Source organism: Xenopus tropicalis, chromosome 6 (assembly GCF_000004195.4).
Source record: "Xenopus tropicalis strain Nigerian chromosome 6, UCB_Xtro_10.0, whole genome shotgun sequence".
NCBI classification, from domain to species: Eukaryota; Metazoa; Chordata; class Amphibia; order Anura; family Pipidae; genus Xenopus; species Xenopus tropicalis.
This window is the reverse complement of record NC_030682.2, coordinates 48,175,594-48,201,295: the sequence shown is the minus strand read 5'-3', so window position 1 is coordinate 48,201,295 and position 25,702 is coordinate 48,175,594. Positions and strand designations below refer to the sequence as shown.

The 25,702-nt window shown below is 38.7% G+C and overlaps 1 protein-coding gene across 11 annotated transcripts in view; it reads left to right on the top strand.

The window, feature by feature from the left end:
- Window positions 1-202: 202 nt before the first annotated feature.
- Window positions 203-25,702, top strand: part of slc4a7 (solute carrier family 4, sodium bicarbonate cotransporter, member 7) — an 85,658-nt gene continuing 60,158 nt past the window's right edge. For 5 of the 11 annotated variants that reach the window (XM_012965550.3, XM_031903917.1, XM_031903919.1 and 2 more), the window contains exon 1: window positions 206-525. In XM_012965550.3, coding sequence (XP_012821004.1) covers window positions 478-525 — 48 coding nt within the window. In that variant the 5' untranslated portion in view covers window positions 206-477. Of the gene's footprint in view, window positions 526-18,416; window positions 18,568-25,702 lie in introns of those variants that run through there. The other 6 variants (XM_031903913.1, XM_031903916.1, XM_031903914.1 and 3 more) reach the window with 3 other exon arrangements.

The following is a 25,702-nucleotide window of genomic DNA, read 5'->3' as shown; positions in this document are numbered from 1 at the left end:
CTGTCAGTTTTCGTGTGAACAGAATAAACTCTACTGTGTTTATTAACCATACTCCAATAAGTACCATCTTTTTCTGTCACACAATTTACCCATGAAATTCCCCTTCTCGGCGAGGGGGAAGGGTGAAGCCGCCACCAAGAGACACAGACACCCAGCGAGAAAGAAAGGGGCGGGCCCAGCCAGAGGAAGAGCTACGCAGGCCATATAGACAGAAAGAGTGGGTTAGCAACGGAGGGGTAGAGCGAGTTAATGGAGGGAGGATGGGGGGCGGAGAAAGCCAACGACACAGCTTTTCTTTCCGATAAAGAGCCCAAGCAGGGGCTGAGAGTACTAGTAACCTGATGGTGCAATCTTTGGGGATAGAAAGGATTCCCCTGGCACGTGACCCGGTGCTGCCACCCCCATTATAGCGACCTGTCTGCGCTCAGCCGCTGCTAAATCCGGAGCCGGCTAGCTCTGTACTCTACACTGAGGGCCATGGATGAAGACCGGAGTGGGGAACAAATGAGACCTCTGCTCACCACGGTATGGAGATTGATGTGTAACCTGTAGCCTTGCCAGCTGTTGCTGGGAATTGTGCTCCTGAATCGGCTGTAGAGCTGCTACACCAGATACTATCATACTGCCGGGCTGAGCAGACAAAAGACTCAGCTGTTGCGGTTATCTTTTGCCTTTATTGTTCCGTAGGGACACGTATAAAGAGTCCATTCCCCATCCCAATACTGACATAATAATACACGCAACTGCAAGTAGAGAGGAAGGCAGCCTACGGTCCAAGCGGTATCTCTTGGCCAGACATGTGCTATAGAGAACCCCTGACGCTTCCTGTATGAAGCCTGTGGAATTGCCCAACTCCCGGGCAGTGTGGGAAGCCCCAAGCCTCCCTGTGCCACGTGACCCCGCTGCTGCCAGTCCCTCACTCGCTGCCACTTAGTTACAAGCGTCTCTACTAGCGTGTTAGTCTTTGTTCCACAGCACTCATTAAGGCCCTCTCATTGTTCTCTTTCACTGGCTGGATGTTGCCTGGGGGATATTAGGCTGCTCTCTCTGAGGTTGTTGTAAATAGTGCGTTAGGATTTGGGAATATTGGCTTTGGGTTAAGAGACGACTTTATGTATTTTTCCCCAAACACTCCTAAAATCTGTAGGAAGCAAATGTGTGGTTACACTATTACATATGGCAGGTATATAATGTGGTGGGGAAACTGGTGGTGATAAACTCTGTACCACAGAGTTTATTACACTGGAATAGGATAGTAGGGTGAAAAAACTATATTGCCTCAGGTAAACATGCAATGGAAAGGAGCAAGATGTCATACTGGGTACAAGCTAAACTTTTTAAGGGGTAGTGTGGCGTGTTTACTCTGAAGGGAATATACCCAGTGGTAGGGAAGGTGGCAGTGCCCAAAGGCCTTGGCTCTGAATGAAGGGCTTGTTGAAATTCCAAGAGCTTGCTTGAGAGATACTGCGCTTATCATTTTTAAAGGATGGACTAGCAGAAAATTGTAGAAATGCACATTAGTTTAACTTTGCATAGTAGAAATGATTCTGGAGCTGTAAACCCAAGTTATGTTTGTAAAGTTGGTAAACTTTTTCCTTTGGTTTAGTAACTGTTAGTAAGCAGTCATCAATAAGCTTTTACTGGTGGTGTGCAGTTAGAACAGCATTTTCCTAAAGAACTAGTTATCTTGCGCTTTCACCACTTGAATGCGACATCCTCTGTGTGTGTGTGTGTCTGCATTGTACCATATCATATAAGCTTTAACATTAACCAGGCATATATATAAGTGTTGCGCTGTGTTTGAAGCAACATGTGGCAGATTGCCTATGCCTTGGTTATGTTAAAAAATGCATTCTATTGTCTCCTGAACAGAGCGCTAGAATTGCCTCTCATACATATGCAGATGGCTTATTCATTTCAATGTCAGTGGACTAAACGTGGTGGTTTATACCAATGCTGGTAAAAAAAAGTACACCAAGTAGTATGGGGGTGGGGTCCTTGGTACTGGTAATTTGTATGCTTATGTGAACAGCTAGTGCATTTGAATGGAAATGACTAACACGGAAGTTAAAAACCACATTTTGGGTGTTGCTAGAAAAATTGGTGGAGTAGAGAGAAGTCCCCTCCCACTCCTGCTAGGATGTCTGTAGATGAAAGCTTACTTTTTACTGTCTGTTCTTTTGCCTATGTTCAGACAGGTGGAGCATAGGATGAATGTGGAAACTCAGTCAGTGAAATATTCCTCGTCCACCTCTCGTTTTTTTTTTTTTTTTTTTATTCTCACAGCCCAGGCATTGCTGTCTACTGACATGGCACAGTACGTATGCATACTGGTAATCATTTTTGTTTTTAGCTATTCAATTCACATCCTATCCATGTTGTATCACATAAATGGGAAGGCGTGTGTGTGTGTGCTGACACTATTTGGATTGAAATTTATATATATTACACACACACACAGTCTATCAGCTTGGTTTACACATATATTATAGTGTATGGGGGTTTTATAAAGGATGTAGTTTACGAGGATGTTTGCAAATATTATGTCTTTAGAGATAAGAAATAATATATCACTAGAGATCAGATAAAGGAGCCAAATTAGTGCAGGTCAGCAGGAAATTATAGAAGTTATACAAATATTCTGCATGGGAAAAAAGTTGCCCAGATTTGTCATGTCTTTGTGTAGTCTACCTCAGGAATGTCCAACCTACTTGATTAAAAGGGATACCAACCCAAAAATAAAATATTGCCTAATGAAATGTAATTTAAAGCAACTTTCCAATATACATTTATAAAAAATTAGCAGTGGTTTTAGTTATGTTAAATGTTATCTTTCCTATATGCACTTCTGAGACAGTGTAGCAAAAGTCACCACTTCTCTGTACAAGACACTTTTCTACAATGCTGTTAGTGTTTTTTCACAGGTATAATAATCGGCTGGCTTTTGCGTCATTGTTTCAAAAATCAGAAACAGCAGTGCCTTAAGTAGAACTAGAAATGCAGAATCTGTAATTTTGTACAAAGTTGCTATATAAACAAATAATGATGATGTTGGTGCTAAGTTTTAAACCATCACTTATAGGAAATGTATAGGTGGTGACAATATTTAAGTGACATAATTTCTGCCACTAAAAACATTAATCTATGACATATTCAGCTATGCCTGGACATTCAATAACATGTCTGTGCTATTTTATTCACCTTGCTAGTAACAGCCAGCTCTTCCATTTGTAGCTGGCAGCTTTCCCAGGCTGATCATAGGAGCTGGTAGGAGGGCCTGATCAGGAGAGCTGTGATTGGTCATCCATTTCCTCCTTTGCTAATGGGAAAATACCAATTGGACACACCCACCACTCATTTGTAACTTGGAACAGAGACAATCTATTGGGAGCTCCAATACATGTATCATTTTCATTTTATTTTTAGTTATGTTTATCACTGTAAAAACAGTGTATGTTGAGTTATGATGAGGCGTGATTTATGTGATATAATATTTGTACTAAAATAAGTAGGTTATAAAAAGTTAATAGGGATCATTAGCTGTGTTTTGGGGTTATGGTACACTGTACTACTACTGACTGTTTTTGGATAATATTACTTGTTTAGTGACATTTGAACTCTGGTTTGCTGCCTGATTGCTGAGCCACCTTTTGCACTTAAATACTTCTGTATGTGGGGATTAACAGGCAATGGAGAAACAAATCCTGCGTCTGACCATTGGAGCCTCAAACACGTCTATGTATGCATAATTTTTTTTAGTGTGTACGTGATCGGATGCTATGGATGGTTTTTGTTCTGAAAAATATTTTACTGTGTCTGAATAAAGCAGGGCTTGGAGAAAAAAACAATTTCTATTATGAATTTGTTTTTGAGTTTAATTATTTTTCTCATGTTTTTTTGTATGATGTGTTGTCAGATCTTTTTATTGGGCTGTACTAGAAACATACCGCTATCTATGATTTGTGGCAGACTGAAGGACTAATGTTTGAAGTACAGACATTACATTTTAATCAGAGTGAAATAACCTTTTGATGCTGCAAACCCCCTAACAATATTTAAAAAAGAAACAAAAATTAAAGAGCAAATACATTGGAACTAGAGCTAAAGAAAGAAGGTGGATATTGTAAAGCATTTTTTTTTTTCTACGTTATATATATTTTTAAGCTTTAAACAGATGCAGTGAAATTAGATTATGTGCATCTTCAGGGGCTTTCTGCATTGATGGCCTGTCTGAAGACAGGTAGACAAAAAAGAACTAACTGTGCAACTAAAGGTAAAGATCTGCTCACCTGGCGAGGTCACCAAGCAATTGGATCTTCTCCCGATATCCCCACCTACAGGTGGGTGATATTGGGGAAACTTAGGCTAATTTGGTTGTTTGGCCCTGAGGCCAAACGATCAAATTATAACGACTGTAATGGGCGCAGTCGGTTTGGGACTGCATTAACGAGCCGATGTGGTGCCCGATCAATATCTGCCCAATTGCAGGCCAGTCGTTGTTGCCCCTACATGGGCCGGTAAGTTGCTGATATCGGTCCAAGGGACCGATATCGGCAGCTACAATCGGCCCATGTATGGCCACCTTAACTGTGCATTTTCATTTCTACATAATTTTGTCAAAGACTTAAAGCACCAAAGGCAAACTCTCACTCCACATTCCATATTGGCTGAATGTTAAAGGAACAGTAACAACAAAAAATGAAACCGCTTTAAAGTAATAAAAATATAATGCACTGTTGCCCTGCACTGGTAAAACTGGTGTGTTTGCTACAGTAACACTACTATAATTTATATAATAAGCTGCTGTGTAGCCCTGGGGGCAGCCATTCAAGCTGGAAAAAAGGAGAAAAGGCACAGGTTACATAGCAGATAACAGATAAGTTCTGTAGAGTACAATAGTGTTTTATCTGTTATCTGCTATGTGCCTGTGCCTTTTCTCCTTTGAATGGCTGCCTCCATGGCTACATAGCAGCTTATTTATATAAATTATAGTAGACTTTCTGAAGTAAAACACACAACTTTTACCAGTGCAGGGCAGCAGCACATTATATTTTAGTTACATTTATAAACTTTCGTTTTTTGGTGTTACTGTTCCTTTAAAGTCCAACCCACTTATGACCCCAGTCATAAATATCATTAAATCTATATACCTGTACATACAAAATATGTAGGTATGAGGCATGAGCCTCTTATAACCTGGTATTATAGATGTAACATCTCCCATGGATACAATATGCTCTTAGCACACCGTAAACTATGCTTTTATTTATAAGGCTAGTGGGTATGCACATTTTCTGTGCTGTCATTTTCTAGATTAAATTATTCCCAGTGTTTACAGTGACAGGCAAATACTATTTTAAGTAATTTACATCAAGATTGAGTAGAAGCAGTAACTGCTTTTTCAATGGAAAATAGTAGGCAGGGCCTGCGTCAGAAATTGCAGGGCAGATCCCTGGGGTCCCTTGCAGGCAGTGGGCTAATAATCAGCGCCACTCGGGGGATGTGCCAAATAAGTATTTAACTAACTATTTTGGTGTCCGTTTAAAAAAAAAAAAAAAAAAAGTTCTCTATGTAGACCACACCTGTTATTACCACAGCACAACTGATCTGGCCCAGAAACCACCTGCTCCATAGAATTCTGTGTCTGTCTGGGCCCCTGACAGAATTTCTTTCTGTTATTCCCCCCCCCCCCCCAAAATGGTGGCCCTTAGAGTATATTCTCTCTCTCAATGCCATCTTAAGAATAAAGTGCACTTTATATATAGGACAAGTTCAATGTATTTTTATTTAATTACTATTTATAAAAAAAAAACAAAACATACCATATATATTCAAATATAAGCCGAGGTACCTAATTTTACCTAAGAAAACTGTAAAAACTTATTGACTCGAGTATAAGCCTAGGGTGGGAAATGCAGCAGCTACTGTGGCTATGAGTTCCTGGATTGTTATACATGGAATTGCGCTGGCATTCAGCACGCACGTGCAAATTAACTCATATATATAATATAACAATATTAATTACATTGGCTACTGATTCCCTGTGATTGAGCTGTTTGTTTGCCTCAAGGCAAGGTAATTTGATTATGTACAATTTGTACCAGCTATGATGGCTAAAGGTGGCCATACACGCACCGATATTATCGTACGAAACCTCGTTTCGTACGATAATCGGTGCGTGTATGGCATGTCGGCGAGTCGACCGATATCGCAGGAAGCTGCTGATATCGGACGACTTGCCGATCGGACCAGTTTGAAAATTTTGATTGGGCGCCATAGAAGGCGCCTGACCAAAATTCTCCCTTCAGAGCTGAATCGGCAGAAGGAGGTAGAAATCCTATTGTTTCTACCTCCTTACCTGCCGATTCAGCCCTGAATGGTGTGTGGCGGATCTTACGATGTTTCGTGCGACCGATGGTCGTACGAAACATCGTCAGATCGCCACGTGTATGGCCAGCTTTAGGCTAGGAGGCGTTTTCTCCACTGGTGTGTGATCTGCTGCCCTCTGCCCTGAGTTTTAGTATGCCCTGAATTTCTCCCCCTGTGTGCATTGACAGTCAGCTACCATGCTTGTTAGTGTGTACTTGGGTATACAAAAAGAAAAGTTCCCAGACAAGAAAAGATGGCTCTACTTAGACCAATGCAGCCTCAGACAAACAGAGCCATGGCTTGATATTGCAGAACAAAAAATAAGTTAAGTTATATTTCTTCTATAATCTATAACTAGATTTGTGATCACAAACGCATAAAATAAAGACCATGATGCTCACCTTACAAATACAATGTAAGTATGCTTATGGCAGGTTTCCATTTCATTATATACAGTCAACTTGATACATGCTCATTCTTAAATGCACTGTAATAGATCAATCTGGCTTTCAGTGGGGGAGCTGTGCAGCTGTGCCAGCAAATCACTAATGAATATGGGAAAGCGGCCGTTCGCATGTGCGCACGCATGTTCCCCTAGGGGTAGGCAGAAGAGGCAAGGATTTATGGCACAACAGTAGGGGAGTGCTGGGCACATAACTCTTTTGCCTATCTACTCCTTGTTCCCCCTGAGCAGAACACAGGTGTGTATTTGTTGTGTGCATTGTGAGGAGGGAGCAGTAGGTAGTGAGCCGGAGTAGGGGACTGAGGTCAGGGCAGATGACACTAGGGGGCTGATGGTGAAACTATTCGGTGCACGCCGCACCCCCCCTGCGCTTGTACCCGGCCGCTTGCATGTGCGCCTGCTCGCACACATGCGACTGCTCGAGTACACATGGGGGGGGGGGTGCGGCGTGCGCGAATGCCAGCACAGCCTATATACTCTAGTATAAGCCGAGCATGAGTATTTAAGCACATTTTTCGTGCTGAAAAACTCTGCTTATACTCGAGTATATACGGTAGTTATTTTTCTGTACAGTGAGCCTTATTTTATAGTAAGTTAGTTTGATTAGCCACTATTTGAAAAATGTAAATATGAAAAAAACCTAGAGATTACAGCATTCATGGATTCAACATCATTTTTAAATATTTGCTTTAGGCTATGCTACACAAGCCATTTTTGCTATGGTGATTAATACACTTGGGCTGTTTGCAGCCAGAAGAAATCACTGACGACTAATAGGTATGTGCTGTAAACAACGGAAGGATCTGACTTTCACATTTCAACAGCAACAGATTTTAATTATTTCCAATGCACTGTAGTGTTCTGTTCACTAATATGTTAGTGTAGGCTTCAGGGAGCTGCAAGGTAGATGACTAATCACCTTTTACTAGTGGGAATTCCCACAACCTCAGCAGTTATATCATTATTTGTCCCAGGTTTCTCTTATTACTGAATATGAATCATAGCCTGATCATCAGTTGCAGAGAGACATAAATGTGAGTGTCTTGCATAAGTGTTCCAACCCTTGACCAATAAATTTTTTTTTTTATTTTTTTTTTTACTGAATAACAAATTACACCAAATTTCTGTTTTGTGATTTTTATTTTAAAGCACCAAAACAAACATTTTTAGAAGTAGAACCTCATAATTTAACAATTTTTAGAGCCAAGTTTTGTTGCACTAACCGCTTTTTCTGTACTGTATACGCACTGTTAAGGATTTTTTTTTTCTTTTCCTCCCCATACTTCCAGGCAGATTTGCTTTAAGTTACTCAGTATTCTCCGATAAATAGAGGTCCTAGCTTTGACTGGACCATTATATGACATTTACTTGCAGAAATTCTGCAAGGGGACCTCTTTCAGGACACTAAAAGCTGAAGTTTGGGCAAAAGTTAATCTTCCAACAGGACAATGATGGCAAAAGCAAAGCCAATGTAACAGAGGTGAATGTCCTCCCATGACTCGGTCAAAGCCCTGATCTCAATCCAGCTTAAGGATCTTTAGCAGTGTTCTAAAATCACAGTGAACAAACGTCATCCCAGCAACCTGAACAACCCATAGCAAAGCTACCTGGAAAAATAGACCAAAATCACTCCTGAACAGTCTACAAATTCAAGTACATCCTTCCTCACACAAGTATGAAAAATATTCTGGGGGTGAGAAATACAAGCTATGATTGGCTATATGGTAGCCCCTATGTGGACTGGCGGCCTAAAGAAGACCGTACAGTGGGTTTTTATGCAACCAACTTGCCACCAAGCCAGAAATTCAAAAATAAGCACCTGCTTTGAGGTCACTGGGAGCAACATCCATGAGGTAGTTTTGAGTTTAACGTTAATAAAGGGTCTGAATATTTGACGACCAGTGACTGCTCCTATTGGTTACTATAGATCAGTGCTGTCCAACTTCTGTGGCACCGAGGGCCGGAATTTTTCCGGCCTCCATGGTGGAGGGCTGATAAGGAAAGCTAGTTTTGACCAATCCCCTTTTTAAAACCACACTCGCTTGAAACCACACTCATGTTATCGCATGACCATAGCCATATTCATGGTGGTAGTACAGCAAAAACCTGCCATACTCTGCCTTCCCTACACTGCCTGTGTGTGCCATACTCTGTCTGCCCTATGCTTCCTGTGTGTGCCATACTCTGCCTTCCCTGCCCTGCCTGGGTGTGCCATACTCTGCCTTCCTTACTGTCAGGGAAACGCCACTCAGACGCGCCTGACACCAGGACGGGACTTTCACACAGGTTAGACTAACATCAAGCACCCCCAAACAAACCACCGCCTCAAATACAACTATTTCGCTGCCACCATCTATCATTAACAGACGATAGAAACCTAATTACCCAAATATTTCATACACAAACTTTCCTACTGCAGTGAGGGATAGTTCTACTACTTCCACACACACACACACCAGCAACCACGGTTAATTTACGTACACACTGTAAATTTCTAATCCTTCTGTTAGAATGGTTACATGTCTAGACAACCACATATCATAAGTCATGCTATCATTGACAACTTTAGAAATACTACTTGTGTGAAACATACACCACTTTGTTTAGCTTAGAACAGCTATAGGAACAGTGATATAGTTGTAATTTGCATCTGTTTAAATCTTGTACAGTTGTTATACTTGGAACTTCATTTATATTTATCTATTTAACATTTAATATTTTTATAGAGGAAATACACAATTAGTGTGAGTAATGAACGTAGGCCTGCTAGTGACCCAAGAGGCCAGATTTTTTTTTTTTTGTATTTATTTTGATTCCACTACTCTTCTTGTAAATATCACCTTATGACTGTTATCATTTCACTTAGAGCAATCTTATTATACACTTATGTACATAGGCGTATAATAAGTGATATGTGGTTTTGCAGGCAATTTGCAAGGGCTTGGTTAATGACGGTTAGAAAATGTATGCGCAATAGGATTGATCTCCTTTGTTTTTTCTCTAAGCCTAAATGGATTAAGTGTGCAGCCTTTGTATATCTGACAGGTATGGAGGTCTAACAGTTTAACACTGTTGCCTTCCCAACAACACAAGTGAGGATAAAGTAATTTATTAAACTGGTCAGTGTAACAGTGCGGGGCTATGACAGTTTAGTTGTCCACAATAAATTGCCTCTACTGCGGGCGGCTAATCTCCAAATGCCTTCCCATCAGCAATAATGTAAAACACCAATAGGAAAAGTTGCCAGAAGTTTCCTCACAGAGCAACTTTGGCGTGACTTCAGAAAGCCGAAGGGAGACATATGTTTTCTCACCAGCTATTTACATTATCACTGTTTGAAAGGTATTTGGAGGAGATTAGTTGCCCCGCGGTAAAGATTTATATTGGGCGACTAATCTCCTCATTGCCCTTAGTTTTCCAACCTCAGTGCTATGGTTAAGTTGGTAATATTATAAGATGCAGCTGTGTGGCTGTTGCTTTAAATGGCCTATAGGATGCAAACAGACTCCTGTTGGGATTCCTTCCTACTACATTTAATTGCTCAGCAAAAGTTGTAGAGTAAGGTCATTTTCATGTGTCTCACTCCACTTGGATACTACAGCATTTAATGACTAACCCAGTTAGGTAGACATTAGACGATAAGGATCAATTTAAAAAAAGTTTGAGGAGCAAGAAAAAAATCCACCAGTTCTCAGCAACAAAAAAAAATAACCAACTTAATTTAACAGTTATGTCATAAATAAAAAATGATTTAATACTCTTATCCTCTTTTAAATAACATTGTTTTACAACTTTCAATATTCCATTTGTTATGTAGCCTCTTGTGAATCCATCACCTGGGAGACTGTAAACAAAACTGTACTCGGAGGGAAAGAAGTAAAGAACAAAGCTAAATTTAGCATTCTAAAACTTAAATTATCTGAAGCCTTTAGTTCCTTCAGAATTCTCGCTCATGCGATACACTCTTGGTACCAGTGGTGTAAAATGTGCTATGAAGGGAGACCTCTTTTTGTGTTAGTAAATATACAGAGCTAATTGCATTTCTGCTTTGGCGGCAAAACAATCCTTTTGGGTGTATTTCATGTTTAAATGTTTTTTAGCAGAAATAAATATGTTGTAAATATGTAAGTATAAGTATGCTCTGCATTGCGGTGGTTACCATTCCAGTATAGAACAGTATGGACCATATTCTATAATTATAAATTGACATGACTAGTAAACAAATTTTTGTGATTTCCTGTACAGAGCCTGATTTATGGCAAATGCTTATGACATATTTACTGTGCGAGCCCCCATTTTAGTTCCTAGGCAAGGAAGCAAAATAAAGGAAATCTCATCTGATGTAATCCATTTCTTGCTTTGAAAACGCAGAGTGGAGGGCTTGCAAATGAATGGCTCATGTTCCATAAACTATGAACTTCTGAACCTGACTAGGATGGTAATTATACAATGAAGATATTTTTTTGTGTGTGCTAATGTTTCTCCCTGGCTTTAGATGCCAAGCTCTCAAATTCACTGCTGTTTAGAAGATCTCTCTGGCGTCCAAAGAGCCAAATATATTTAAGTATGTGCAAATTATATTCAAGTTTTACCTTTCAGTAGTGTTTTGCTGCTTTTATAAAGCTAAGGAAGAAAATATATATTTTAAAGGAGAAGAAAATGTACTATCACTGGGGGGTGCCAAAATATTAGGCACCACCTAGTGATTGTAATCACTTGCCTGATCCCCCAGGCCAGTGCTTTTGTTATCAGAAAACTGCACCAGCCCGGGGCACCCGTGAGTGAGCGATCCTCTTCCTTCTTCCCCGTTCCAAAAATCAAAACCTGCTCGATTGACATCTGGCCAATTATAGGCCTGATATCAGTTGTGTAAGCGCCTTTTTTCCACAGAAAACAACCCCAACCGTTACAGTCTAACCTTATTGTTTAAATCTTCCATCCCCTTTACCAGTTTAGTTACACGTTTCTGTACTCTCTCCAGTTCATTAATATCCTTTTTAATGACTGGGGCCCAAAACTGCTTTGCATACTCTAGGGTAGGCCTTACCAGAGACCTAAAAAGAGGCAATTATGCTCTCATCCCTTGAGTCAATGCCCTTTTTTTTATACAAGACAGCACTTTATTTGCTTTAGTAGCCACAGAATGACACTGCCTGGAATTAGACAACTTTATCTACAAAAAACCCCAGATCCTTCTCCATTAAAGTGGACCTGTCACCTTAAGAAATAATTTCAAATTGTTTTCTATTGTGTTTGGCAAGCAAAATAAACTTTACTTACACTATATAAATTATTTTAATCTTATTTTCTTTAGCCTTTGAATTCACAATTGCAGCAAGCAGGCAGGGGCCATTTTGTGGACACTTTTATCAAAGCAGGCATTGCATCCTGCCAATATCTTGTTTTTGTGCCAGTATGGGGGGGGACCTGATACCCATGTCCATGCACTGGTTACACAGTTAGATGGTGAGGAGGGAGGGGGAATGTCAGGAGTGCAGTGACATCTAAGAAGTTCTGAATTGAAAGTGAAAGTAACTGTCTGCCCCACCTCTATGCCTAAGGCATAGAGGCGGGGCAGGCATTATATGATTGACAGCTGGGATTTTAAAATGCTTTTATAATGGGTATGGATGTGGTAATAAAAAAAATATTTTGGGTTTCATGTTTAATTTGAAAAGGGCTTTTATTCTACAGCTTTTTATGTCTGGGTGACAGGTCCACTTTAAGGATATCCCCAAAACACTACCATTTAGTGTATAACTTGCATTTATATTATTTCTAGCAAAGTGCATAGTTTTGAAATTTTCAATATTGAACCTCATTTTCCATTTTGCTGCCTAGTTTTCCAGTTTTGTCAAATCAGTCTGCAAAGTGGCAGCATTCTGCTTTTGGTGGAAAGGTCTACTTATCGCTTCAGTTTTCTGAAGTTACACGAATTTGCGAAGCGCAGATAAACAAAGATACACATATGCCTTTCCACCAGCAATTCACTTTTTTTTCCTGTGGAAAGGCATTTTGGAGAGGTTAGTCACCCGTGATAGCAGTTTGCAAGCAACTAATCTCTCCGTGGGGCATTAGCCCCAAGGTGGCCATACATGTTAAGATTTGCTCTTTTGGCGAGGTTGGCAAACAAAGCAAATCTTTCCCCCGATATGCCCATCTAGGGTGGGCAATATCATGCTAATGCAGTCATTTGGCTCTAGGGCCAAACAATTGCATTGCAGTGAAGGGCATACAAAAAGTTGTAGTGAAGACTGCACCGATGAGCCAATGTGTGTGTGTGCAATTATATAATTTACTGTTGAGTAAGCAGTTTTAAAATTTCTCAACAAATATTTGCAATAGCTAACTTTGCTTTACTGAGTCTAAATTGCAAATGCAGCTATTTAAACGGTCTATTATAACCTTAAACTGTAGGGAAAGGAGGTTGGGCTTTACATAATGTATACTTTATTCTTTGGACTGTCCTGCTTTAGAATTATGGCTGCCCACATTGTGGTTTAGCTTATTTAATTTGTGACCTCTTATAAATGGAATTTGATATGCCTACAGTGTAAAAAATCTATTTCAAAAAGGTCCTGGCTATGTGTTTGGGTTTATCGCTTGCTTGCATGTATTTCACATGGGATCAGAAAGTGATGTTTGGCTTTTGATTTTTATGACACGGGTTTTAGATTAATCAAGATGGCATAAAAAGCATTCTAATGTGTGTGGTTTTTTTTTTTTTTTTTTTTTTTTTTTTTTTTTAAACCTATGTAAACAAAGTACAATATCCAGGTTTACATTCTTTTATTTAAATGCATAAAATAACACTTCTTATTAATTTAGTATCCAAGAAATTTGATCATTCATCTCTGTGTAATTGTGCCAATATTGAGGCTGACTTGCAGCATTCGCAGTCTAACTCCAATCTCATTTACCCACCAGCACTAATCAATCTGATTACCGTCATACCAATTCTGACAAGGCACTGTGAACTGAAGATGAGCTTACAAATACTGCATATGGTTTTACTGTTTAAAAAGCCAGAAGCTCTTTCTGGCACACAAAGTATATCTGGGCTAAACAATATAGCAGAACAATGCTGAAAATAAAATCTAATTGCCGGTCCTGGGATCATTCAGTACAAATAGAAATTCATTAGGGTTGGCTGTTTTCTATGCTACTTGATCATTGGTTGTAAGGCAGGCAGAGTGTAGGATGAATAGTGAGCTTTTAAAAAAAAAAAAAAAAAAAATTCTGTTTTTTGATGGTGAGGGGGTCTTACAGTTTCATTTAAACTCTGACATGGGTATTTCTGCAGCTTAGAGCATTCTGGAAATGTGCCAGGCATCAGCACATGGGGCTTGGGAATTGAAATAGTAAAGGCAGAATAAATAACAAATAGGGGTAATTGATTGCCTTTGTGGTGGATATTGGCATAGTCACAGGCAAGCTCTATTAACATTCAGGTAAAACGGTCCTGTTTTAGAAGAACATTTCTTATATCAAGAAAGAAAAGTAAATATTAAGCAAGTTATTGTGTGCATAGAATATTTTCTTTTCTTTTCTTTGTGTTTATCCAAATTCTGTGAGCCTGCTTGCTGTGTATATAAACCAGTTGTCTCTACTGTATATCAGATGTTGCTTAGATAAAAACAGTGGCATTAAAATAATTTGACAACTTCTGATGTTTGATGCAATTTCCCCAGCTATGCCAATGTTGTAGAATTGTGTGCTACAGTGACTGTATTGGATCATGCAACTGCCATAGATTTAATTAAACCTATACAGTTGCAGATTTTGTCTCTGGTTGAGGTTTTTTTATTGACTGTGTGACTGATCTAAAATCGCCACGTGTGTGGCCACCTTTATAGCCAGGTGGCAAAAATTTAATTTCATGGAATAATTGGTACGAAGTCTGCTAGAACATGGTTTCAGTAGGTTACTAGATCAGGGGCACATTTTATCTTTGTGAAATGGCCAAAAAAACAACTGTTTAGCTGCTATCTTTGCATGTGAAACATCCGTGGCTCCTGTGAAAATCTTCCTGGTGTCACAATGACAAACTGGTACAAACTGTCTATAGTGGAACAGTTTCTGATGACAGCTAGTTTAATATTGTATAACTTGCATATAAACATCACATGTAGCTGATGACATTAGATGGAGGGCAAAGTCCTTGCTGTGGTCTGTTTTTCTCATTTAGGAAAGGGTAGGAAAGAAAAGTTTCTCAGAATTCCTGGTGTTGATCTGTGTGTAACTGCTCAGGGATCACTGTGACCATAAATATGTTTATATTGTCTGAACATGCTGTTTGAATTGGTGCTGATATGAATTGTTAATTAATCAGCAACCCCTGCAGAAAGGAATCTTTTAGATTTAAGGAGCAGTATACCACCTTGTTCAAATTGAGTTCAAACGAATCGGGATTCTTCTGAACAAACCTTTTCCTACTGAGATTTGTTGCGCTAAACAGGCAAAATAGGTTAGCTGAAGCTACGCCATGTTTGATCCTTGCGAGGTAGATGATAACTAGTGTACAGCCCCCCCCTTCCCCCCTTTTTGTGATGTTTATTAGCAGTTCATTATACAGGGGGAATATCTGTGCACTGGACCAAACATGAAGTAGCTTCAAGTTTCCTGGTTTGCTCATGAAGTAACAAATGATACATTTTTTATGATTACAGCCATAGACCATTATATTTATTGTATGTACTGTACATGAGGAATACCACCCTTTTAAAATAGCATCCAGATCTTGCTCTGCTGTGTTATATTCTCTTCCAGCCTTGGCAGTTTTGCCATCAGTAACTCTGCAGCGCAGTAACCCATTTCATGCTGCACACTGCAAATCCCACTGAGGCAGCAAGGTCCCTGATGTTGAATGAGGCTGAAAACATAACACAAGCTGTTATTCATTGGCTGCCAGGGCTTTGATATGGACATGCTAAAAGAAACAATGAAACTCACAGCTCTGCATGTTTAAACTTCCTCTTTAGTACTTAATTGCATTGCTGTGTGGGAGAAGTGTGTGGAAAATATGCTGCCTGCCTATTTCTCAAACATAAGGAACTGCAGTATAGCAGTTAGAAGTATCTCAGTCCCTTGATTAGAACAGCCTGTTATGTTTCCTAATCAGTGTCATACTGCTGTTTCTTTACTTTTTTTTAAAATAAAGACTTTTTATAAAGTTTCATGACACTTTTTAAAGGGGCAAGGCAAATTTTGTGGCACAGCAGGAGGTATAAACGCATGAATGACTGGGTGGCAGTGAAACCAACAAAACACATGTTGTGAAGGACTGCAAATACTTTTTTGGCAGCCATTGCTTTTCTTTCAAAGGAAAAATGTCATGGCATAAAGAAACAAGTCAAGTCTGGAGCATCCAATTTACCATAAGTCCTTAAACTCTATATATTTAGCTTTAAAAGGACTGATACCGTTTGATTGAGGCGGCAAAAAAGATTATTATGGTATAATATTGTAATGGTTTAAATTGTTTAGGGGCAATTTAAAGGACATGTCAACCCCCAAAAATATTTTTTTTGCCAACAAAAGAAAACTTGTAGATTGTTTAAAAAGTAACAACCAGAAGTTCAGCAAGTGCTGCTTTCTATAGCAGTTATATTTACTGCACTATTAATTTTTAATAAATTCATATTGGAAAGCTGCTTAGTATTATGTTTTCTTTTATTAGGAAATACATTTTTTTGGGGGTTGACATGTCCTTTAAGATTTTGTGCTGGCAGTGTTACATTAGACGTCAGGGAACATTACAAAGTAAACTGTTGTCTTGAGTTTACACTGGATTTTGACCTTAATTAACATCATGGTGGTGTCATTTTGGGTTTATGATTTTTCTACTGATTTATGATTTTTCAACTGATTGAGCTGCATTTGGCTTTGTGTGTTGCATGTATAATGGGATTTATACAATAATATTAAAACCTCATTTCTAGGTAAATTGTATTTTTCAGTAATGTATATGTGGTATGTGTGTACTTTTGAAGTTATTATGAGTATTAAATAGACACAATACTATTAAGATTTCCAGAAGAATTGTGCTTCATATTGGGGATTTTTTTTCCACTGGCATACAGTTTTTCAGGTTATGCAAGGACCTGGGGAGTTGTCCATTATAAAAAGTGCAATTAATGCAATCACTGGGGGCATGGCCAGCAAAACAGGGATGTTGTGTTGTACTTCCTGTACTTATTGCTTTGTCCCCTTCTAGCTTCAATAAAAAAACAGTAGCAACCACGTGGAAGGGAAGAGCTAGAGGCCAGCCTACTAAACTTTTATGCCCTGTGCAAGCTGTATGAATGAAAGACAAATTAAGAATGGGAATGGGAAAGAATTGGGGATGCATATGTTTGGAAGAATTAGTGAGTGAAGGGTGCATAGATGCCCTGCATGGCAAGTAGTAAAGTCATGACTGCCTTGTGCCACTGGCACTGTGATCTCCATCGTTAGGTACAAGGATGCCCTTGCCACAGGCTTAGTATGAATGAGCACCAAGGGGTATTATATTGTGCCCCCTGAAATCTCCTGTGCTTGCAGCAGGTGCAGAAGTAAATGACAAGGGAAGGGTTACATACACTGAGCATGTTGTTAACAGCAGGTACTTATAAATAAACAGAAAACTGCAATGTCTGCTACCCCTTAGTGGGTCTGAGAGTCAGTATTATGTGATCAGGGAGAAGCAATTAGATTAACTTTCCTTGTTAAACTGCTCTAAATATCTTAAAATGTTAAAAAAGTGGATGTAAAAGCTCCACTGCAATGCACCCTGGATGCATCTGACCGCCTTCTTAGTACCTTTTTTTTTTTGTTGCAAAAGAATACATCCTGTGAATACCAATACCGTATTCCTATTTTATTGAGTACCTTTGGTTTTGGAATTATGGAAGTTTGAAGTGCATTTTAACTGCTCGTATTTGGCTAACAATCTAGTGTATTGAGTGCACTATGAATCAGTAACAGTCAGATTCTGTAATGTGCCTGCCCTCATTCATATCTCCACCTGATTTACATCCCAAGAACCCTGTATATTAAGAAAGAACAGGTTTCAGTTTAGGTCATGTACTTGCCCTCAGCTGTTACTGCATACTTTATATGTGTAAGAGTAGTTTTGATGAGCTATGTTATGAGTAACTGGCAGCAAACTAAAAATAGGATTCATTAATTCCCTATTTGGTAAGAATATGTGGATTTTAAAATAGTGTGCCCACAGTAAAATTCTTGCAGATTATCAACAAATGCTCCTTGTATAATCTGTTTATTATAAGTATGCTTTTTAGATATCTGATTCAATAGGCACACAGCTATGCCTGCAACATTTTTCTGTTTATTAATTCTCTGTATTTCTGTATGTGTTTTGTCATTTCCCAAGCATATTCTAGGAAATAAAATAGCGAATGGAAAATGCAAAAAAAGATCTGTTCTCTAACAGAGGGAAAATAGCAAAGTCATGTATTTCCGACTCCTTTTTTGGCATTTGTAGAAGTTAGGATTTGAAAGCATTCCAGGCTTCCTGAATCTTTCAGTTCAGTGAGGCTGGGTATGTGACTGCTCAGGGATTGGACAAGAGCTGGAGTGTGCATCTGTGTGAGCGTCCCATCATAAAGCAGTCACGTACTCTGTCTCACAGATCGGCTTGACTTGGATTGCATTACACTGCTGCAGTCAAGGACATGTTTTATGCTTAGGCAGACAGCATGGAAAGGAGCTACCCTCGCAAAGAGATGGTGTCTGTAAGTCTTTTCTTGCCGTCATTTCTAAGAAAAACAAATGTGCAAAACCTGTTTTATATGCAAATACCTGATGTTCTTTGCATCGTCATGTCTGCAGAACCGACTGTTGGTCTCTGTAAAGGTTCTGCATGCTTTTCTTTAAAAGGCAAAGGAAAACAGAATGTCTGTGTTCTGAGTAATATACAAGCAAAGAATTTCTCCCTTTCCCAGGTCATTTGTGATTTTGCCCATCACCATAACCACAAAAATCATGTTGCAGAATAATCTCAGTCTGAAACAGACATGTTGCATCTGCACTGTGATTTGGTTACCTGATTTATCAGAATTATTCCAAAGTCAAGAACAAAGGGCAAAATACTAGATGGGGAACTAACTGCTATTGGCATGTGCAAGTACTACAAAATGACACTCATCCGCTTTAGAATTAAGCTAAGCTGATTTGATGCTACGTGTAATCAGTTTACAGCTTTCCACATAGCACCAATGTTAGGTGCTTCTGATTTTCCCCATTTGACACGGCCCGTACCAAGGTTATTTTTTAACCCTATGTCTCATTTAATAGAATTAGTTTATGTTAAAGCTTGTACTTAGTTTGTCACTGATTTGCTGCATCTGTCTTGTCAAAGAAAATGTGCTTTTTTTTTTTGTGTTAAAAAAAAAATCTATTTACAATGCTGCCCACACTTCTCTGCAGTCTGTGTACCCTATGGCATTATAGATCAATAGATGAAAGTTAAGAGTTCGCAGTTGATAAATACTCACATTGGATGGTTATGGCATTTTTTAACACAAGTGCCTTAGGTTCTGCAATTCTGACGCTAAAAATTCTAGCCTGTTGCACCTAATTGAAAGCAAACTCTCATGCAGTAGCATGTGTTGTGACCAATTACAGCAGATACAACTCTGTGCAAGGTCACAATAAAGCTGGAACTGAGTTGGAAAACAGCACTTTGCACTATGCCTGGTAAATGTGCTTTTACATGTTTTTAGTGCAATATGTCTGTAATACACAGACTTCAGGTAGGGGCTTTCATAGTCCATTTTGGTGAGTGGTGAGGTTATATACACCTTTTATAGCATATAGTATTTTTTGTGATTCTTCTATGGCCTTCTTTATTTAAAAAGCTTTCTGCAGCTACATGCTGGGATGCATTTTGATAAGTAATGCAATAGCTGCATGTTAAGCATGGCTGCCCAAACTGCTACTGCCACTTTCAAATGTCCGATGTCTCAAAAAAAAAAAAAAAAACAGCCAAGAAGTGTCACTGCAGTGATGGAACAAATATTTCAAATTATGATATATGGTTGCTATCCAGCCCACTCTATCCTTACTAATTCCTGTTTATTGCATTCCTATTTACTTTATCTTCACCCCCAGAATCCTTCTAAACTGTCAACACTTGCCAATCCTTGCATAAGTGGGCATACTTTTCCTTTTTATTGCTGTTATGTTGCTGTCTTATGGAACAGTTCAGTGTAAAAATGAAACTGAGTGAAATGGATAGACTGCACAAAATAAAAAAAGGTTTTCAATATAGTTAGCCAAAAATGTAATCTGGAGGACTGGAGCGGGCAGATGTCTAGCATAATGGCCAGAGCACGACTTCAGCACGATTTCAGTGAAATCACAGAAGTTTCCTCTCAATGCAACTTCCGCGATTTCACTGAAATCGCGCCGCTGCGGGCAACTAATCTCCCCGTGTGCCAGAGCCCTTAGTCAGTGACTTTAGGGGGGAGGCACATAACAGACATAACTGTTCAGTTAGTTTGCATTTGAATCAGACCTGCATGCTCACAAACTCCACAGTTATGTCCCATATGCCCCCCCAAGTCACTGATTGTTTACCGACTGCTAACAGCTTAAAGAGAAGTAAAGAAGGAAGTCGTGCTCTGGCCATTATGCTAGACATCTGCCCGCTCCAGCCCTCCAGATTACCTAAGAGGTTAGAGAGCTGAAAGTAGGAAGTAGTGTTTTGGCTATTATGTTAGACATCTGTCCACCCCAGCCTTTATAGATTACATGTTTGCCTAACTAACTATAATGCAAACATTTTTTTCTTTTGTGCAGGCTAACAATTTTACCCAGTTTCATTTTTACACTGAACTGTTCCTTTTAATGCTTTGTCTTTCCATTTTTTTGCATAAAATTTGTTTGAGACGAAATTCCAATAACTGGTTGCTTAACACTGTTAAATAAAAATTGCCACAAGTGTATATTAGGTAGGATTATGATGGAAAACACAGAGCGGTGATAGCTGTGCTCATTTGCTATATTTACAGAACTTTTAATTTAAACAAAGGTATAATTATGATGGAATCCAGTTAATGGAGAGCTAAACCCCACCACAGGCAAAATCCCCACATGGAAAATCATCCCTGTTTTTAAACATTACATATAGTTGCAGAGTAGCAGATGTAATATTCTTTATCTTTGGTGCTGGTTCTGTACTAGATCCAACGTGCACATGGCAGAAAGCTCTGTGTTGGCGAACTGAAAAATTTGAAGATACAGAAGATGGCGCCTGTGCTTTTAGATGGCTCCTGTGCTTTAGATGCAGAATAGTGCAACAAACAGGGACACTTTTCCATGTAATAAACTCTGTTGGGAGGAAGCATAAAGGGGGCAAATGGAGTGCAAGAGATAGGGGTTTTTGTTTGTAGGGAGTTTAGTTCTCCTTTAAATAGAAATGTTTAGAGATGGTCATTGCTATCATAAAAGTGCAGTAGCTTGATTGTTATTGAAGAAATTGCAGGTATATGCTGACATTAACTTTTTAATGGTACTCTCAAAAATCCATTAAATGGCATCCTTGGAAATCCTGACTCAATTGAGAAAGCACAGTTTGTGTTCCTTATTGGCATGTAGGTTTTTACAGCAGCAGTGAATTTAAACGTAAACCAGACAATAAAGCAAATGTCTTTACTCGCCACATAAGCTTGTATGTATATCTGTTATCAAGCCATAAACCAACCAGTATAAATAAGCTTTTGTTTTTCTTGACTTCATATAGTCGGAAATAATGGTTGTATAACCAACAAATGGTTGGCATGCAGAACAATGATTCACTGAAATGAAGGCTGCTATCTTAGAGATATCATTCGTAGTAAAGATGGGTCAGCTGACTGGCAATGGGCATAAAGGCAGTAGTCAGAAATACTTTGCTGCTGTTGTAATGATTTTTTTAACAGTTTGTGGCAGTTGTATTATGAATTTTTAAAAATGAATTTAAAATTTGTCTCTACGTGTGTTTTAGCAGAGGCAATTCTCAGTATTGTCTATGGCTATATTTTCTGGTGTTTACTAGCCATGGAAAAGTAGCTGCTACCAGTAGCTCTGTGTGTCTTCACCTTAAGAGTAGCCGTTAAAATTCCCAGTCTGACATTAGCCTGCTTCAGTTAATGTGAATAAGGTGTGCTGTCATGTGGGTAGCCATTCAAGCTGGGCAATAGGGCACGTGTACATATCAGGTTAGCTATATAGAATGTCATTCATTTCTCTTTTTAAAACTATAGCATGAAAACTTGTAGATGCTGGATAAATGGATGTTCGCTTTATAGTGATACTGGTCCTTTAATGAAAAGTGTTACAGAGGGCTGCTTTAAAGGCCCACTAACATCAGCATAAATGGAAAATACTGTTTATACATCTGGGGGCATATTTATAATACTGTGTATGCCAACATCATCGGTAATGCTGCCCATAGCATAACTTTTAGGTGACCATTTAAATCTAATTGGTTGCTATGGGTAACATGACCGGTGACGTTGGCTTACACTATAATAAATATGCCCCTTAATGTTTGTTCATCCAGCATCTACAAATAAACTATTACGTTACAACAAATATTACATTTTTGTATGAGAAACCATTTTCTTCTATGTAAATATGTGCCCTAAAGCCTAATTTCAGCTTTAATAGCTGCCTCCATGGCTACACAGCAGCTTGTTTATAAAAACTGAAGCAAACATACAGGTTTTTATAATTGCATGGTTACAGTACATTAAATGCATACAAAAACCCTTTCATCTTTTGACATGACTGCCTTTTCCTGCAAATGTGATTAAAGGACCAATCACTGAGATAATTTGTTATATTTCTGTAATCAGAATCTTAGTGCATGCACGCATCCATGGATTTATTTAGAAATCTTATTCCTCTGGGGCAGAATTTTCTTACAGTGAAGTGAATTGCATCCAGCCGAGTTTGCGAGCTGGATGATTGCACATCGATAGGGAATTTTTTCTTTCTTTTTCAAATTGCACTCCAAACAATGATGCAATAGAACGCTGTGCCAGTTCTGAATGGTTTCGTCCCCATGTTGAGAGATGCCTGTGATTGCAAGTGGTTTATTCTTGGAAAGTCTCCTGCATACCCTTTGTGAACAGTGATAAGTGACAGCAAGATTTACAGGGCCATTCCTGTGGGTAATCCTATACTTAAATACATGCAGCTTCCACGTGAACAGACATTTTGCTTTGAAACCTGGCACATAGGTTGCCATTCACTTAACACCAGTGTATCACCATTTATTTCCATAGCTGCCCTTACTTGCAACCGCTAAGTACAAAGGAATTAATCTGGTATTACATGCCTAGCTCACGACATTGCTTTGTACCAAAAAGGTATTTTCCTTCAGGTTCTCTTTTTTTCCCTTTCTTCTTTAACATTTTCTTGATTTGAAAGTATTGCTTAAGATTTTTGAAAAAAGAATGACACTGGTTTCCAGTTTGTTTTGGGTAGTATGCATGCACTGCTTACTTGTAAATATGGAATAAGTGAGAAGCAGGAGTGATTTAGGTGGATAGTAGTGGTGAACTACTTCCCTTATTTAATAACTAATGTTGTATATTGCACAAGTTCATTAATTTTAGCTTGAATGTTTAAACATTAAACAATCTGCATATTCTAGAATCCTTAGTCTGTTTGGTTGGCGTTTATTAAGTTTATTATAATTTTGATGTTACTAAACAACAATTTTCACCTCCCTCGATAGAAATCTGTTGCCGTAATTGCCTAACGTTGCTAACTTGATTGTTCATTACAAATTGCTGACAAATGCTGGTATTGGCCAGTTAGAGCAAAGTGAAATCTGTAATTGACACACAGTATGAGTGGCGGGGGAAAAAATGTTAGGTTGAAGAACTCACAACTAAGAAATTAATTGTGCAAACTATAAAAAAAAATACCATTGTAATTATGGTACGGCCTATGTAAGGCTTTGTAATGTAAAGCGCAATGATTAGCGTTAATCCTGGTATAATGTCCTGTACCATAAGGAAATATTGCTGTGACAAACAGATGCCCAATAATAATTGAGTGAACCATTGTAATTTACTTAATTTCATATCACAAGTAATAGATTATTTACATTCTGCAGTGAACGGTTTATTGCCAGCATACTCATGTGTGCAAGTGTCAAGATCACAAGTTCTCACTGATGTGTCCTCAAATGTGTTTTTGCTCTTTACATTTCAAAACACAGAAACATATTTCTTTATGTGATTATCTTATCACCCTTGTTTATGTGTTTGTACTTCATCATATATTCAGTTTAGTTCGTTAAAGGAGAACTAAACTCTAAAAATGAATGTGGCTAGAAATTCCATATTTCATATAATAAACTGACTGCACTGGCTTAAGTTTCAGCATATCTATAGTAGTAATGATATAGGTCTTTACAGTTGTCACAGGAGCGCCTCATCTTAAATTGTGCTAGAACTGTCCGGGACAGTGCACATGCTCAGTGGGCTCTGAGCAGCTGTTGAGACGTTGAACTTAGAGGTAGTTGCAAATTATCAAGCAGAAAATGAAGTTTGTCTGTCATATAAGCTGATGCTGCTGCTGGTACAGATGCCCAAAACGTAATTGGTGGTTCAGTGGCGCTGAGCTCTTTGACTCTAGACTGGCTGCAAATCAAGAACAACTTTTAAAACTACTTTGGACTTTTTTTTTTTGTTTTGTTTTACAAGAATATTCTCCTTATTTGTGCACATTAATCATATCCAACTTCCTTGACCTTTTGTTAACATCACTTGTGCTCTTGTGTCTAGTACCCTGGGCTAAATTACAAGGTGAAATTCCATTTTTAAGAGGACTTAAGTGCCATCTAAAGATCATCAGCTAGAATAACCCTCCAAAAGCCTTGGTGCTATATTACAAGTGCCAGAAATGAACTGAGCAGTGCACCAGGCATAAAGCCAAATGTATTGTAACGAACACCTGGTAATGAAGGGTGTTAGAGGAACATTCCCTGTGACACTAGGGTTCTTTGTTAAGAGACCTACAGTATATCATAAATGGCAAGGCAATAATGTAAAATATGAGCCCCTCTAAAAATGATCATTAACTTAAAAAATTGGCCCTTTTATTGGAGCATCCTATAGATCTGATATGGTCCGTGTCCATGTATTAAATGATGCGTGGGCATGTCCTAATGGTCTCTGCCAGAGGCGCAGTAGAAGGGGAAAACAATCTCAACCCTTAAGGCACACAAACAAAGATACGTTTCAGTTCCCTATCAGGTCCACCTATCTTATGATTGGTTCCTATGCTACATTGTAGTGTGGTGAGTGCCACTGGCTCCCCTGCACAGCCTGGGAAAGGAGGCTGCAGGAAGTGAAACAGGCGGGTTTCAGTTCAGTTTAATTTCTGTGTATAACTTTGCATCAGAAGTCTTTTAGATTGCTGAAATACACCTATGGTAACCATTATCCAGAATGCTTTTGATGTGTTTTTTTTGCCCAATAAGGTGTCCTTCCATAACATGGAGCACCATGCCTAAAAAAACTTTTAGACATTAAAAGAAAAAACATCTAATTGAGTATGTTTTTGATAATTGTGCCACATTCAGAGATTTTTTTAGATAACCGGGCTTTGGAAAATGAATCCCAACTGTTTCCGAATCTACTTAAAGAGTATTTACGGGAGTCAGTCAGCTCCAGAGTTAAGAATATTCAGTAAAAAAGGTATCTGGCAGTAAATATCAACATTAGAGCTTAGCTGAACTAAATGTGTATAGTTGTGAACTTGGGTAATTGTTACCATTGCTTATTATGTTTAGGGTAGCATGTCTGATCTTCTGTTGAAAACCATTGTTAGGTTTTTAAAAGCAAAAAAAAACAGATTAGCAACAGA